At 39.5% G+C, this 18,585-nt stretch overlaps 1 protein-coding gene across 2 annotated transcripts in view; it reads left to right on the plus strand.

Moving 5' to 3' along the window:
* Positions 1–13,702, plus strand: part of SLC16A1 (solute carrier family 16 member 1) — a 46,165-nt gene extending 32,463 nt beyond the window's left edge. For both annotated transcript variants that reach the window (XM_047872651.1, XM_047872650.1), the window contains 3 exons: positions 1,139–1,282; positions 5,501–6,367; positions 8,592–13,702. In XM_047872651.1, coding sequence (XP_047728607.1) covers positions 1,139–1,282; positions 5,501–6,367; positions 8,592–8,863 — 1,283 coding nt within the window. In that variant the 3' untranslated portion in view covers positions 8,864–13,702. The remainder of the gene's footprint in view (positions 1–1,138; positions 1,283–5,500; positions 6,368–8,591) is intronic.
* Positions 13,703–18,585: the final 4,883 nt, after the last annotated feature.

Raw genomic sequence — 18,585 nt, forward strand, 5'->3', positions numbered from 1 at the left:
TTTCCAGGCAGACGAGGTACAGTGTCAGGTAAACAAAGGTGTCGTTCCCACAAGTCCATATCCATGAAGTAGAGACATAAGTATTCTTACACATAAATGAAATTCAATGAATGTCATTCAGTGTAATTAGAAATACTGTTAGTCTACTTAAGAATTGTGTTACAGCTTTTAAAACATTGGTTTGGATAAGACTTTCTTATAATTAACATTTAAAAGTTTGGTAAAAGGACTTACAGATTATACCTATTTGTAGCAAGTAAGGAGAGGCCATTTGATATTCATATTTGAAAACTGATAAATACAACAAATCTTTTTCTTCCTGATCCTTATGATACTTCAAATTTTATTTGGTTCCTTCTCTCGTGTTCAAGAAAAGCTGATATTTTGGTATTCATCTGTTTAGTCTATCTTCTTGAGTTGTTAGACCCAAGATATTTTGACCATTATTTGACTTAATCTCCCACAAGCTTTTTTCCCCACAGTATTGTTACCATGAAACAGTAATATAGGCACGGAGCCAAGTTAACTCTGAAAGAAAGACTCAATTCAGTACCTGAGACATGTAGGTAAAACTGGGAACAGTTTTTTTTGTTTTAAAGTTAGATTTCCCAATTGCAAAATTACTTAAACTTGGAAAAAATATTGGTCATTTTCATTTTTGTCTTTTTTAAAAATATGACACAAACTGCATTTATGATAATGTATAAGTAATACTCTAAAATCATCTCATCATGTCAGAGTGCCTGTCCAAAAAATGAAAACGGAGCAAACTTATTAAATACGTTGATCATATCCTAGATATGACAACAAGCCTACAAACATCCATTACCAAGGTGTTTTCAGCCACTTCTGCCTTATAAGAAGAAGACCGAGGAGAGACCAGAGCCCTTTTATATTTTAGCAAAATTCTGTCCAACAGTTATAGATGTAGAAGGCACACAGTGATGTTTTTTAGCATCTTTATTTCTAATACACTTTGACTATGAAATAATTATAGAAAGCAATATTCTTACCATCGTCTTTTGTTGTTTTCTGTTTATTTTGGAGAACTTGTCATTTAGTGTCATTAATGCCTTCTATAGATGTGCAGGAGTTGGTTCCTTTCTTCTGTGCTACTAAATTTCTGGTTCTCTCCCAGGTCCTATCAGCAGTATCCTGGTGAATAAATATGGCAGTCGTCCAATCATGATTGCTGGTGGCTGTTTGTCAGGCTGTGGTTTGATTGCAGCTTCTTTCTGTAATACCGTTCAGGAACTTTACTTGTGTGTTGGAGTCATTGGAGGTGAGTTGCTGTTGGTTCATTTTCAAGCATTAGTTTATTACTGGCTATTTGCTTTTCACTTACATTCATCTTTCAGATCTTTTGAGTGAAATTCCTTCCTTATGGAAATTACTTGATTATCATTTTGAAGAGCTATATAAATACTTTTAAGGGTACTAGAAAGTCAAACTTTTAAAGAAATTGCTATCATACAGTACGTGTTCATTGTTGAATGAATGAATCAAAGAGATGATAGCATCTCTTGTCCTAAGAATAGTCAATGGTGGTAGATAAAATGTGTCAGGCAACTTCTTGCAAGGTTGATCATTGGTTATTACTCTTTCTCATTACCTCTTCCTCACACAGGGAATAGCCTTCTATTGGAGCAGGAGAGCATAAAACATAAAGCTGGAATTATCTGACAGAATGTCCAGATACATTTCTGAGGGATAAAAGATCCACTTAATAACTCCCTTCTTCCTTTTTTGATAGCCAGATTAAAATAATGAACTGCTGATGAGTATAATAAAGATTACTTATAACTTCACAATCCAGAGGATGTGACTGTTAACATTTTAATGTATGTCTTTCCATACTTTTTTCTGTGTACAAACATATAACATTTTAATACAAAAAATGATAAGATTATGTTTTGTAACCTTTTTTTTTTTCACTTACCAAGATACCATGAACATCTTTCCGTGTCATTAAATATTCTGATAACAATATTCCATTGAATAGATATATACTAAAAATTTTTTTTATTAAGCTGTATGCCAAGATCTCATGACCCTGAGATCAAGAGTCATATGCTCTACTGACTGAGCCAAACAGGCTCCCTAATATATACCATAATTTTATTTGACCAGTCTCTTAGTTAATTGTTCAATATTTAGGGTTTAATTTTTGTTTTTGGTGGTGTTTTTTTTTTTGCATTTTCTTACTGTTAGTAAACAGTATTACATTAATAGTCCTTTATGAACATGAATATTTTCTTAGGATAACTTTGTAAAAGTGGAACTGCTATGTTTTTGAAAAATACATATAAGCTAAATTGCCCTCCAGAAAGATCATGCTCACTAAGAGCTCTACCATCATGTGAGAGGGGATACAGCCTTGGCAAAAATAGGATATTATCTTTTTTAAAAATCATTTCATCGGGTGAATGGTGTCTTCTCCTCGTTTTAATTTAAATCTCTTTGATTATTGGGAAAGTAAATATTTTTAATTTGTCTGTGGCTGTGTATTTGGGGTTTTTTTGTCTTTGTACAAAATTCTTATTAATGGCTTTTGTGTACTTGTTTAAGAATAATGTGTGGTAACTTTACATGTTAAATTATTGTCCCTTTGCATAAGACACAGTTATTTTTCCAAATTTTTTTTTACATTTGTGAAAATACACATAACATAAAATTACTTTCCTAACCATCTTTTAAGTGTTCAGTTTAGTGGTATTAACTATATTCACATTGTTTTGCAACCATTTCTACCATCCATTTTCAGAACTGTTTTCATCTTGCAGAACTGAAACTCTGACCCCACTAAACAATAACTTCCCAGTCCCCATCCCTCCAAATATCTGTTGCCAATTTTTTTCTGTTGACTTTTCTTTGGAAGAAAAATTTGGGGTGGGGGGCAGTGCCTGGGTGGCTTAGTCAGTTGAGAGTCCAACTTCAGCTTAGGTCATGATCTCATGGTTCATGAGTTCAAGCTCTGCATCGGGCTCTGCGCTGACAGTTCAGAGCTTGGAGCCTGTTTTGGATACTGTGTCTCCCTCCCTATGTGCCCCTCCCCCAGTCACACTCTGTCTCTCTCAAAAATAAACATTAAAAAACCAGAAAGAGGGGTGGCGCCTAGGTGGCTCAGTTGTTAAGCATGCGACTTTGCTTAGGTCATGATCTCGTGGTCCATGAGTTCAAGCCCCATGTCGGGCTCTGTGCTGACAGCTCAGAGCCTGGAGCCTGCTTCGGATTCTGTGTCTCCGTCTCTCTCTGATCCTCCCTGACTCACAGTCTGTCTCTCAAAAATAAGTAAACGTTTAAAATTTTTAAGTTTTTTTTTATTTTTATAAGATTTATGTATTTATTTAGTGAGGGGGAGAGGGAGAGCGTGCATGTGAGCCTGTATGCACCGACAAATGGGGAGCAGCAGAGAGAGAAAATCCTAAGCAGGCTCCCCACTGCCAGGGTGGAGCCTAATATGCACAGGGCTCGAACTCACGAACACGTGAGGTCATGACCTGAGCCAAAATCAAGAATCAGATGATAACCAACTGAGCCACCCCAGGCACCCCTATTTGCCTATTTTTAAACATCTGGTACCCTCCCCTCCCCCTGCCATGTTTTAAATTTAAAACTTCTGAATAGAAGAAAACATTTTACATAAAATGAGAAGAAATATAAAAGTCTGTTTGCTCCCACATGGTTACTCAGCTTATTCTCTTTTATTCATTCCTCAAATATTTATTAACAACCATGTGTGTATCAAGCACTGTTCTAGATATTGTTGGGAATAGAACAACAAAATTGGGCTAAATCATACTCTTTAATGGGAGGGGGCAGACAATACCACTCACAAATATATGAATAAATAGGGAAAATATCAGCTAGTAATAATGCTATACAAAGCCTCAAAACAAAGTGTTCTGACAGAGAAAGACTAGGTGGTCTATGAAGGTAGGGTGCTCTGGAGACATGTCCTTAACCAAGTAATCTGAGTAAACAGGGAACTAGCTTTGTGAAAATCTAGGGGAACCTAAGCCCCAGGTCAACAGTGTACTTCTTGGCACAGGTGAGAATGGTCTGGTATGAGATGAGGAAGGGAGTTAACGTAAGGGAAGGTTATGGTTGGGAAGCCACTATCAGGCTTGAAACAGTGGAGTGATCTGCTCTGGTGTATTGGTTTAATGCTCTGTGAATGGCTTAAACATAAATGGTAGGGAACAAGCAGGGACCAGGGAAAGCATCTAGAAGTTATTTGAATATTCACTTTTACTAGCACTGTTTATTGAACAATTCTTTCTACAGGAATTAAAAACTTCACTTTTACATTAAGTGTATGTATATATAATGTTTACATTAAAATATATGTTATATATATACATAATATTTATTATATATATATATATAATAATATATTTTTTTACATTAAATGTTCATGGACTCTGTCCACTTTCACGGATCAGTGTTTATGCCTGAGTCAGAGCCACACTGTTGTAATGACTGTAGCTTCTGGAAGTCCATTTAAATATCTGTTACTGTTTGTCCCACTCCTCCTGTACCACAGGAGGACTTCCTGATTGACTCCCATGCATTCTCTTAAGTATGTTTTAGAGTCATTTTACCCTATTCCAAAATGAAATGCACTGACATTTCCATTGGAATCACATTAAATTAATACATTCATTTGGGGAGTATTGACGTCTTGATGATGTTGTGTTTTATTGTCCAAAAACTGTGTGTGCGCTTGTGTGTGTGTTTTCATTCTCTGACCCTTTAGGAAAGTTGCACAGTTGCAGTGATTAAAATTGCACATTTTTTACTTTTGGTGCTATTGTAAAGTCATTTTTTAAAATGTTTCTTTATTTTTGAGAGGGATTGAGAACATGGGCAGGCGAGGTGCAGAGAGGGAGCAGCCTCTGTACTGACAACAGGAACCTGATGTGGGGCTTCAACTCATGAACTATGAGATCATGACCTGAGCTCAAGTTGGACGTTTGTCCACCTGAGCCACCCAGATGCCCCTTTGGTGCTATTATAAAAGGAATAATTTTGTGTTGCACTTTCTGTTGTAAAACTTGTCTCTAGTTGATAATTATCCACTTAATGATTTTTCTGTCATTACAATGATTCCTCAGGTGGTTTTGTGAGATTAGACAAATAGTTATTCACCTTCAAATACTATAAAAATAATAAAAATAACTAACATTTATTGAGTGCAGACTGCAATGCCAGGCACTGTTTTAACCAACAGCACTGTGCACCTGTTTTACGTATTAGGAGACACTCACATGTCCGACATTACCAGCAAGTCGTGATGCTGACATTTGAACCCACATATGTCTGCTTTTAGATACCACACTTTAAACCACTATACAGTATATCCTGTAATGGTGAGGATTTTTGTCTCATTTGCATTATTTATAACTCTTATTTTAATTTTCTTTGTTTTGTTAAGTAATTCCAAATACGTTGCTGACATTTATTATAGTATGTGATTCTTTTTAACCCTCCTCCCCAGGTCTTGGGCTTGCCTTCAACTTGAATCCGGCTCTGACCATGATTGGCAAGTATTTCTACAAGAGGCGACCATTGGCAAATGGACTGGCCATGGCAGGCAGCCCTGTGTTTCTCTCTACTCTGGCCCCCCTCAATCAGGCTTTCTTCGGTATCTTTGGCTGGAGAGGAAGCTTCCTAATTCTTGGGGGCCTCCTACTAAATTGCTGTGTAGCTGGTGCCCTGATGCGACCGATAGGGCCCCTGCCAACCAACACAGGGAAAGATAGGTCTAAAGAATCCCTTCAGGATGCTGGAAAATCTGAAGGAAAAAAGGGAGTAGGTGATGCAAATACAGATCTTATTGGAGGAAACCCCAAACAAGAGAAACGATCAGTCTTCCAAACAATTAATAAATTCCTGGACTTATCTCTGTTCACACACAGAGGCTTTTTGCTATACCTCTCCGGAAATGTGCTCATGTTTTTTGGACTATTTACTCCTTTGGTCTTTCTCAGTAATTATGGCAAGAGTAAACATTACTCTAGTGAGAAGGCTGCCTTCCTTCTTTCCATTCTGGCTTTCGTCGATATGGTAGCCAGACCTTCTATGGGACTTGTAGCCAACACAAAGTGGATAAGACCTCGAGTTCAGTACTTTTTTGCTGCTTCTATTATTGCAAATGGAGTGTGTCATCTGCTAGCACCTTTATCCTCCAGCTACATTGGGTTCTGTGTCTATGCGGGATTCTTTGGATTTGCATTTGGGTGGCTCAGCTCCGTATTATTCGAAACACTGATGGACCTTGTTGGACCCCAGAGGTTCTCCAGCGCTGTGGGATTGGTGACCATTGTGGAATGCTGTCCTGTCCTCCTGGGGCCGCCACTTTTAGGTATAGTATGCCTTACTACCTCTTTGGTCCTCTTAACATAAAACAGGCATAGAAAATTGGGAAGGTGATAAAAAGCAGAGATTAGTGAGCCTCTGGGTGGCAGAGAGCATTTTTCATCTCTGTAGCCTCAGTGCTGACACAATGCTTGGCACAGCATAATTGCTCAGATCCTTACAGAATCAAATTGCATTGAACCATCAAGTTGAAAGGGGAGTCCAATATTTTTACAAATGGCATTCTTTTTTGAAGTGTTTTATCTTCATAAAACTTAGGTGCTTATTGTAGAAAACATGTAAAATACAACACCTCTGATAATAGCTACCATGTGAGCTCCTGGTTTACCAGGGACTGTCCTAAACATTTTCTGTATCCTCTTACAGCTCATAAGCCTATGAACTAGGACTGTCATAGTTCCTACTTCATAAGAAATAGAAGCTTTGAAAGGTTAAATAGTTTGCCTTACATCACATGGCTAGTAAGTGAGTATATAATTTGGGAACTGTTTCTTAAGGTTATCTTTTCAGTTAATAGCTCACTAGATAACAAATTAGTGAAGATGTATACTTTTTAGAAGTATGATTTGGGGAATAAGGATACATAAAGAAGACCTATAGCCCTCCTTCTGATACTGCTCTCTTCCTCCCCATATCCAGTGATTCTAGTCGGCCCACTTTTTTCTGTCACAACACCACCCCATCCACAGTTCCTGTCCCCTATCTGGGTTGCTCCAGCAGCCTCCAGACTGGTCTACCCATATCCACTCTAGCCAGCCTACAATCTGTTTTCTCCTCTGCAGGCAAATACAAACTCGATATTCCAGCTGGTGAGATCTTTCCAGTTGCTTCCCATTGTTCTTGGGGTGGAGAGCAAATTCCCTTGTGGCCTACAAGGCGCCCCCCAGCCTGGCTTCCAATCTCTCCAGCCTCATTTCCTGTCACTCACCTTTTGTTCTCTCTGCTCCAACAGCCCCGCCCTTCCTCCTTCCCCTCTCACACCCCAGCTTCCTACCACCTGCCTTTGCACTTGCTGTGCTCTGGCCTCATCCTTCTCCCATCCCCTCCTCCTAGATGGGTCCCATCCTCCTCTAGGTCCCTGCTTCATTTACACTGTAAGAGAAGCTTTCCTGACCCTGCTTGCTGCTCCCAACCCCCTATTTTCTGCTTTCAAACACTCCTTGTCACGGCTTGTATAATTATTTGATTAACATTTCTCTTCTCCACTGAACTGTGGATGTTCTCTCCTCTGCTCTCCCTTATCCTCAGGGCCAGCAGCCCGGTGCTGAGTGTATGCATCAGCCCGATAAATATTGCTGAATGAACGATGTCCTGAGTTAGAAAAGCATATGGCATCATATTTGAATTGGTTGTATTAAGTCTTCTTGGGTGTTTATTCCTTAACTAACCAATTGGGTGAGATGCTAATAAATTTTACTATAACAAGGATTTCATGGCCAAAAAATTTTTGGAAACCCCAAGTTTGATAGATTGCCAGAGGACCTTGCAAAGCCTATTTAATATGCACATGGTGAATCTTTACCAGAAAAGAATATGTTATGCCATTCCCTAAGTTTGACTTTGGGAACACTCAGGAGGTTACAGGTGCAGCTTCAGTGTCAGACTTCCTGGATTAAAAGCCATGTTATTTCACTTATGAGCTCTGTGACCTTGGGCGAGTTACTTAAGGTCTCTGTACTTCAGTTTGTACATCATACAGCGCGAATGATGACAGAATCTGCCTGTTGTGAGGATTCAGCACTTCGAATGGTGGAAAAGTGTTGCTGTTAATTGTATAGCACAGGCCAAGTGTTCACAGGGACCGCTCTTTGGGAAATGCTGATGTCAGCGAAAGAGCATTGGCCAGGAGACTGCAGTTAGCTCTGTGGCCTGGGGCAAGACTCCTAAACCTCTTTTGAGCAACAAATTTTTCCACTGTGAATCCAGAGAATTGATTCTAGATGATCTGTAGGTCTTTCCTGGCTCAAATTTGGAAAGATTTCATTATTTTCAAGTTGCTAAAAATAACAAAATATGCAAGGCCATCTAAAACCCAAGTGTGACATCATAAAAGATGAGATAATTTTTAGCAGTTCTTTTTTTAGACTAATTTGTCATTTATGGGCTCTTTGAGGATTGGTTGATATCTTTCTGAGTAGATCCTTCAGCTTCATTTGGGAAAGGCATACTTGTTCACTTTTGCCACATAACTGTGTTTTGGATATCTTCAGGTCGTCTGAATGACATCTATGGAGACTACAAATACACATACTGGGCGTGTGGTGTGATCCTAATTATTGCAGGCATCTATCTCTTCATTGGCATGGGCATCAATTATCGGCTTGTGGCGAAAGAACAGAAAGCAGAGAAGCAGCAGAAAAAGGAAAATAAAGAGGAGGAGACCAGTGTAGATGCTGCTGAGAAGCCAAAAGAATACACAGCAGAATCTGAAGAGCAGAAAGACACAGAAGGAAGTCCCAAAGAGGAGGAGAGTCCAGTCTAAACGTGTGGGGCCCAAGGGTCAATGGATCAGCTTGTGACCCAAGATACCTGAAAATGTTCTACTGGCCTGTAATCCAGCAGTGGTGCTCAATGCAAATAGTGGACATTTGTGTGGGAAATCATACCAGGTGTTCAGTGATGGAATTTTTGCTTCACTCCTTACCAGTAGCCTGAATTTAAAATGCCATACCTTTGGGAAGGGAGTGGTTGGCAAAGAATGACAGAAGGAAGTAGTATGGGTTTTTTTTTTGTTTGTTTGTTTGTTTGTTTGTTTAAATCTTAGCTTTTACCAGTGTCCAGAAGATTATAATATGTGCCTTAAGTTTTAGTCTTTAGAACTCTTTAGGGAGCCTTAACTTTTTAAACCATTCTGCTGAATTCATCTATTTTAAGTGTTACGTTGTAAGGAAGAGTAACAACTAACTTGTTTGAGACCAATCTAAAATTTAAAATTAATCTTTGTTTCATTGTTACTTGTAATATAGTGTCATACATCATCACTGGAAGATTTATAAGTAGAAATATTCGTTGCAAGTTGGGATTTTATAAAATCCTGACTAAAATATTTTCCTAGCATCAATAGTTGCCTGGCATAGTGCCTGCTAGCTATATATTTAGGAAATTTAAGGCATAAAGCTTTGGAAACACCTTGGCCATTCTAGACACATTGTACTCATCAGCACCTCTCTGGAATCTTTTCTTGGGATGCTAATATTATTAGTGTTTGAGAATTGATTTCATTACATTACTGTTTTCCCTTTTCAAAGATGCATTTTGAGTGGTTATAGGCCATTGCCCCCTTTGAGGTCACTTAGTATTTTTCAGTGTAAAAGTTAATTTTAAAATATGCAAAACTATGTATTTGTGCCTCCTTATTAGTAAATACAACACATCTAATTAAATGCAGACAGATATTTCAAACAGCAGCTGAATTCAGCTTCAGTTTTACCAAAACCTCAGTTAAACTGTGAGACTTGGAATTTTTTTTTGTTAATGATTTTCCTGGAATTTCTCCCCATTGATTCATAGTGGTTCCATTTATATCTGTGTCTGTCTTAGAGCTGCGTGTGAGATATTCAATCTTTGTATATTTGGGTTTTTTTCTTTAATGTTTGCTAATTAAAGAACACCAGAGCAATTTGGCCCCAGGCAAACAAATAAGGATAAGATTTGGAGGAAAGTTGCTCCTTTTCTTTTTCTCAGGCCTGACAGAAAATTATGTTTTGCTTACAATTATTGGATACATTCTTACTTTCCACACAAACCTAAAGATATTGTGACCCTTTTTACTTACTTGAGAAGTAGAAAAATGGGTTTAATATAAGGATAGGGAGGATGGACCAGAATGAAAAATGTAAATATTTTTTAACCTAATATCTTCTAAAATGCACAAGAAGATAATGATAGACACTCGATAAATTATATTCCGTGAATTTAAAAATATCATTGTAATTGACACAGTGAAAGAAAGTATAGGTACAAAACCTTCTGTGTAAGAGGCTGGCTTTTCCAAATAAACTTTTTTTTTCTTTTTTTTAAGAAATGTTTCTCCCTCCAAATGTTTATTTTTTTGAGAAAGTATTAGTGTGTCTATTTTCAGTATCAAGATCCATTTTGGCCCTTGCTAATATTAAATCATTTAGCTTATGTGCTGTGGGAATTGTGTATATTGCTAATTTTATTTATATTTTTTTCTTTCATCTTTTCTTTAAGGCAAAGAAGAGGGGAATTTTGAAATCACCTCTCTGAAAGCATCCAAAGCAGTTAGACTTAAGGACACAATGAAAACTCCCTTTCAGTGCCTGAGTGTCATGGCAGATGGAGGAGGCATTTTAGGGGAGAAGCCTGCTGTGATTGTTGGCAGGCTCGGCTCCAGTTGGGACTCTGCTATTTTCCATGGCCCCAAGTCCATAACCTCTATGTGCTTCTTTCCCCTTCCATAAAAACGAGGATCACTGTCAGTGAGGTAATATAAGTAAAGGAAATGGGAAGGGGAGGTAGGGTGGAGGAGGAGGAGTGCAGGATTATTTTCCCCAGTAGGGGAGGAAAACTTTTCCCTTCTTCCTTCCTAGGTTCTTTGGCTGGCCTAATAATTATATTGACCAAAGACAGATTAACAGGAGAAAAATTTAATTTCATACATGTGGGAACTTCACATAGACATGACAATATCATAAATAATTAGGCAACCAAGGCTTACAAGCCATCTTGAGCTAAGGAGAAGGGGGATAGGGGTCTTCAGCTTCAAAAGGAATAAAAATAATTTATAGAAAGATGGGAAGAATAAATGTTTGGTAAACTATGCCATGTGGAGAACTCTTATGTTAAAAAATAAAAAAGTTAACTTTGGTAATAGTTCTCTTCCTTGGTACAGACTCCCTGTCTAAATTCTTTCAGGCAGTACCAGGGGAGGTAAAAAGTTCTCCTTGAGTCTGTTAGGCATTGGTGGGCTTCAGCTCAAATAATCCACATGCTAAAGTGGCACATTTGGGGCAGCCCTGTCCTGGACCCCATCACTCCCATCACAGTTGAGCTACATCCGTACCTAAGAGCCTGCTTAGTCTTTGTTCAATACCTGAATCTTTTTAGTGAGGTGAGGGGTTTGTGGTGCAGACTGACCACTACTCATTAGCAAAAAGGGTTGAAAACCGCCTCCAAGCTGGAATTAAACTTTTTATTGCCAGTCCAACCCTGACTTTCTCCCCCTAAAGAGGGAGGATTTAAGCTATTTATTCAACATCAATTTTGGTAACAGCCAACATTAAAACCTGATACAGCCTATTCTGTGCCGTCTTCCTTGCTAACAGTCCCCGTGAATTTTCTCTGTGTTGTAGGTTATGTTCAACACTGGGAAGCAGCCGAGCTTTCTGATCCTGTCTGTTGTCCTTTATTCCGTGTGAGGACTAAGTTTTATTCCAATTCACATGGTTTCAGTGGCTGCTTTGGGAAAATAGATGTATGCAAAAAGTACCTGCCTGTATTTGCTTTTTCTCTGTGCCACACCCTCTGTAAGTCACAGGACGTATACAGCTCTTAGGTAGTCGTAGTGCTTGGCTCTGTTCAAGAGTATACTCTGAAACAGGCTCCCAGGCCAAAGCTGGGAAATTACTTAAGAAGCTGATAGGTTGGACAATTGCAGATTATCATGGTGACAAGACCATATTCTCATGCTCTACACAAGTTTGTTGAGAATTTAAATTATCTGAACTAGTCATGATAAGTGAATAATTTCTATAAAAAGTATTCAGGAAAACATGATGGTAAAACAAATTATGGGAAATTCAGAGGTGTTTTATCCCTGATTTAATCACACTGATGACTAGTCCTGAATTCTTGGGTTTCTGAATTTAGTTTATGTGTGTATTATAGATACGTATGTCAATATTAATCCTGTATTTTTAAAAAGGAAAAAGTTTTGTCAAAAACCACTTAATATTTTTGTATGAGCCAGTGTTTTACTGTGTTGAATTTCAGACTGATAAATTGGGTATTGGTTTGTGTGAAAAACCTAAATGTCTGGGTTTTACCTTCCCTAGCAAATGGTTCATAGTATAATAAACTTAATAATCAGGTAGCCATGTGCCCCTCCACCATTTTGCTTGGAAAGACAAGGAAAGGTGAACAGCAGATTTCCACCTTTGCAACATGACTTGTTTTAATAATCAGATCAGGCATTTGCCTGGAAGACATGAAGAAAGAGGTTAATGACAGACTTGTGTCAATATGAAAATTCTTTCAGTTCTTGACAGGAAGCGACAGCCCAAGCTTGCCTGGCTTCCCAGATGTGAGCAATAAAGCCAGGTTGCTTCAGAGTTCAGAAGCATCTAAGGGGATTTCAGGTACATCATTTCCGAAATGTGTTCTAGCTTTAGCGTTTTAGATTCTGTCTCCCCTTTTTCCCCATTCAGTCTGGGCCATAGTGACTAAAGCTTTCAAATGAGAGTAGTTGGAAAAAGTACCATGTGTATGTGTAGATTATTTTTCTCCTCAACTGAACAGCATTGATCTACTGCATTTTGCTGAGTTTTACCCTGACTTGCCTAGAGGAGACTGGGATAGCTAGCAACGGAATTGTAGCCTGCTGGTTGCTTAACAGTATAGGCCACCTGGGTTCAAATTGAGGCTATGTGACTTCAAACAAATTACTTAGCCTCCATAAGGGTCAGGTTTTCTCTTCTGTAAAGGGGTTAAGAATAATTGGTAGCGCACCACCCCCCCCCACCCCCCCTCCGCAGAGTTGTCCGGAAGGTTAGTTGATATTTGACAGCTGGTGTTAAGTAAGGGCTTAATAAGTGTAAATACCTATTAAAAAAAAGTCTTGGGGAAAAAATTGAGCTCTTCTAATTCCCAAAATGGATCCTTACTTGGAGAGGATAGTTTGGAAGAGACTCTTAAAGATAAGAATATTAGCTAAATTATCAGATGCTCCGTTCTGATTAGATCCCCCTTTTATTCTTGTAAATGTAATGGTCTTTTCTTTGGTAAATGAATGGGTGAAATGAACAATTTACAAGGTTGGTACATACATGTCTAGCTCTGTGAGCAAAAGGGTTGTAAATCTCAAAGCCCTTGCACTCCTGATATTCTGACAATACACTGTCTCCAAGGAAGAGATGCCTGACTAGCAGCACATAAAGCTTTCCTCTCGATATTTGTGATGATTCTAAAAGAAGAAATATAACTAAGCCATAACTAGTCGTGATTAAAATTGTCTGTCCCTACCAATGTTCTTAAATGCAAATTGAAAAATTGGTGAGGTTTTAGTTTTTACCTACTATATACATAACATGATTTAAGTTATAAATTATCAGTTGGTGGCTGAATAAATTGGTGTAACATATTGACAGAGTATATGAGACATATTTCATGATGTGTGTCAAGTGCCATGAGTTCACATCACATTCCAGATAATGGAATTTATGTAAGAAAAACATGTCTGTCTTTGAAATTGTCAATTTCTTTGGAAAGTCCTAAGGTGTATATCAGTAACTAAATGGATGGTTATGATGTCCTTGTGGTATAAACATGGCACAATGGTAAACAAGCAGAACACAAACTACTATGATACATGTCTGTCTGTGTGTGTGTGTATATATATATATACACACACACATACATACATATATATACATACATCTATATATACTACATATATATATATACACACACACATATATATGCATAATGCCTATAACACACTCACATTGGGGGAAAGAACATACACAAATAGGCTAATCACTTTGTGACCATAATTAGAGATGACTTTTTCTATATTTTTTCCATATCCTAAATTTTCTTAATGTGATGATAACTTTTATACTAAAAGAAAATATTTAATGTAGGAGATACTACTGGTTTACAGAGGGGAAAAAAAATAGTACATTTGATCTAGAAGTGTTCTGACAAGAAACACATGACTCCTAAGAAAATGAAGCTGATGATTATTACAAGCAGGTTATTTTTTCCTGTTTCTTCGATAGTTGCATCTGGTGAAAGGGAGGGGAGTAAGACCTGGACCTCAAGAGCACAGTGCTCTCAAGGAATGATCTTGCTGCTGCTAGACCAGAGCTGTGGAGCATAGAGTCCACGGGCTGCCTGTGCCAGCCTCCAGTGCTGTCTTCCTGGAGACAGTGCTCTTGGGGACAGCATTCCTGTAGTTCCCCCTCTGATCATCATTTAGCTGCAAGTGAATGTTTAACTCAGAAAGCTAGAGCATTCGGCACTTACCCACATCACAATGTTGCAGTCTTAAGCATTATCTTACTGAAATCAGCATCGAAAAAAAAGTCATTGATGTCACACAAAGGAGAATTTGCTTGTCTGCACAGCTATCATTTATTTACCAGCGAGTATTTATTGGACTCTTACTATGTCACAGGCACTGTTCTAGGCTTTGAGAATCCAACCATGAACAAAACATGATAGGTCTTCCCATGCGTTTACATTCTAGTGGCAGAAGAAGGACCGTGAACAGTAAGTTCTAAGGAAAGTAGCAGTATTTTTCTTTTTTTTTTAACCATCTTGTGCCTATTTGCTGGATAGAGGAGATAATAACAGTGAGCAAAATTTGATTCCTGGCACTCACAGCTTCTAGTGTAGTGGGGAGGACTGTGTAGTCAGTGTTGTAGGGCAGAACATGGGGAATTCTTTAACCCAACCTCAAGAGGGCCCTCAAAAGGACAAAAAGTATATTTCTTTGCAAGTTAACTTCTCTGAACCTCTTTGGTAAAATAAACATAGTAAAATTGTGAGGATTAAGTGTGGAAGTACTTGGCGTGCTGCTGGGTATATAGTAGTGTTACATTGAGCTCATAGTGTTAAAAATTGGCAAGTGGCAAGTCACCAACCAGAACAAGAAGGAATAAACAGCTGCTAACATATGTATGGCTCATCAGAGTTTTCAAAGGCCTTTCAAGTATATTCTATCATCTGAGTCACACAAAATCCTGGGGAGGTGGATGTAATGGAAAATACCCTTTAGTTGGGTCTTCATCCCAGCAGGGCATCTCCCCTGCTGTCAGAAGAGTGCAAAGCAAGACTGCAGACAGCTCAGTGGCTAGAGCTAAAGGTACCTAATGGAAGAGGCCAAATCCTGGGTAATCTTGGAACATTGACCAAACCAATCACTTGGGTCCTACACCAAAAGGAGTAAAATGGTCCTGTCCCCAATGTATTCACAATATAATTTAGAGTCCTTTTCCTTGGCTTTGAAATTCATAATGTGATTTCTTCACTTGTGGATTTCCTTTCCTAATATGCTTTACTAATTACAGAATTAAAAGTTTGCACTTCCTGAGCTTACCCTGGCCAGGTCCCAAGAGGAAGTGGCCAGCAGCCATTAAGAAGCCAGGAGGAGAACTGGGCTGGGATTACAAATCACCTGGTGTGCTAACAATCTGTACATCAATAATTATCAAGAGAAGGCTTCTAATGGTTCTTGTCGTTGTGATTCATCTTTCCTTTCTCACTGCTTTATTTTTTATCCCTTTTAAGACCAAAAAAATAGGCCTGGGTGCTTTTATGTCAGGCCCTGCTTATTTATATACCCTTCTCAAAAGGGGAGCTTTACTTTTGATTAACAACCCTTCTTTTAAATTCCAGGTACCATCTTGTTTCTCAAATGCTGAGAATGAGCAAGATCAGGCCTGCAGTAGGGGGTCAAGTGAGCTAGGCACTTGGAGAGGGTTCCTAAACTTCTGCCTGTGCCCTAGCCCCTCCCTCCCCTTCCCCATTCCTACCCCCACATGCTTCCTCAGCTGCCCAAATGGGTAGACTGAACAGCTTTCCCGTTTCTCCTTTCATCCCCTCCTCTTTCTCCCCTGCCATAGGTTTGTCTTTTAACAGCCTCCCTACCTCTGTTCTCACCACCCCCCATCTAACCTCAACACTGATGCCAAAATGATTTTTTGGCAGTCTCTCAGCCGCTTTTATAACTTCACATAAAAGCAATAAAGATAAAAATAATAAAACTCATCTAATCATGTCACTCCTCTGCCTAATATTCTGTAGTTTGAGGTTAAAGTCCAATCTCTGTTTGACCCCTGCCCAGAGCCCTTCTCTGTCAGCTATCAGCACCTGTGGACTGCTTCAGTCTTATCTCCTGCCAGTCCTCAGCCGCACCCTGCTCTTGAGCCAGCTGAATTTCTTAGTAATGCTGGCTCTAGTTCCACACCTCCCTGCCTTCCTACATGCTGACTTGTGCCTAGAAACCCCTCCCTCCTCTCTCTGCACCAACTCCTATTCATCCTTTGCAGTTTGGTTCATGTCTTTTAAAGGAGGCCATGCTGATTCCCCAATTTGTTTTCAATTGCCCTTAGGTCTACAGCACCGAGAATGATTCTGTGTCAAGTCCCAGGTCTCTGGGTACAAATTCCAGGTAGGCCACTTACTAATTCTGAGTCCTTAAGCAAGTTACTTAACCTCTAGGCCACACTTTATACATCCATAAATATGCACTAATAGACTAAGGGCTGAAAGAACTTACCTTATAGGGTTGCCATAAGGATTAAATATGGCAATGTCTGTAAGACCCTTAGCATAGCACCTGACAGAATAAATGCTCAGTAAGAATTATTGCCACCTCTGTCCTAGATCTTCCTACTGCCAAAGAAGAATTTTCAAAATGGTAAAATAACTCTCATATAGTTATAAAATGCACATGTTTATATAACTCATTAAGGAGGGAACCAGTAAGGTCTTAACAACTGTTTCAACTGAGAATTGGATTTATGGAGATTTATTCTCTACTGGACAAAATGCATTTGCATTGCCATGAACCAGGAACAATTTGCGTCATACATCAGACAGGGAGCACCTGCACCACTGTCAGCCCTCCACAGGTTAGCTTCCATCTCTGCAGAGCTGAAATGTAGCCCAGCAGAAGACAGATGCAGACGTCCCTATAGAACCAGGTGGCCTGGAACCCTAGACAACACCCAGCATCCCATCAAGAGAACACCCAGGAATCCTTTGCCCATTTGTAAAACGTCACAATTTTCCCTACCGCAATAGTTGCACTATTTTTTGCCTTTCTAAGCACCCAAACCCCACCAGCTATGAGTTGCTTAAGATGAGAGGGAGCAACATGCAAACTCCTTGATCCCTTTTGATCTTAGGGGCTGGAGAAGCTTCTGCAGGAGATGACATTTGAGCTGGGTAGAGGACAGGAAGGCTACATATCTCCTGGAAAACAGTGTCCACTGTGTGGGGCCATGGCAGAAATGACTGGCAAGCAGGTGTTAAACATAGACCATATGCCAGGCCCTGGGCTAGGCTAGAAAGATAGATGAATGAAGCCTGATCTCTGTTTTCAAGAAGCACTCCATTGCAGGCAATAAAAAGAGATCAAGGCTTACAACACAGTATGAGGAGGGCCCTAAAACCCACAAGCCAAACTTTAGAAACTCAAGTAAATTGCTGGGCCCAGGTTTGATGAAGGACCAAAGACAGGAGATTGCTGGGAGCCTCTGGAGAGCCTCCGAGAAATCAGTGAAAAAATATCTGTTCTACGCTCATTGTCAGGCCTGCTCTTGCTCTTCATCAGACTTTTCTGGCCAGATGGGTGGCAATGTAGAAGTAGGGTGAGTTCCCTCAAATCTCTGGGAATGGAAGTCCTCACGATGGGCAGGGGCAACCCGGAAGCATTTCCAAAGTCTTACTTCGGGAACTAGCACACAAAGCCATTGCATAGAAAATAGTCCTTGCCAGCTGAAAGGCAGTATGTTGAAAGGGGGCTAATCAACAAGGAAACTCAGGACAATGTGTTCTCTTCTGGAATTTAAGGTCTGTGAGGCAGGGAGTATCTGGATTTGCTTATTATCTGATAGGACTCATTTGTTGAATATATAAAAAGAAAGAATGAATGAATGGGGACTCCAGAGGATTTGTCCAGGGAGAGGAAACTGGATGACTGGCTGCCCCGCTCTGCCCTCAGAGGTAGTCAGCTAAAGACCGGCAGCATTGACATACTCGAAGCACCAACCAACTCCTTTGATTTACTTTTCTCCTCGCTTGGCTTCCTCTATATGTTTAGTTACCTGATAGGAGATGATAAACTCAGCACGTCGGCAGGAACATTAATCTGAGTGCCTGCCATACTCTCCCTGTGAATTCTGGTATATACCGTCCGTCAGGCTCCGGGCTCCATTCAACCCTGGGATACCGACAAGACCAAAGCACTGTAAGTTCACCAAGGCGGTGCCACCCACGTTAGACTCCTGACCC

The sequence above is a fragment of the Prionailurus viverrinus genome, chromosome C1, assembly GCF_022837055.1.
Source record: "Prionailurus viverrinus isolate Anna chromosome C1, UM_Priviv_1.0, whole genome shotgun sequence".
Lineage (NCBI taxonomy): Eukaryota > Metazoa > Chordata > Mammalia > Carnivora > Felidae > Prionailurus > Prionailurus viverrinus.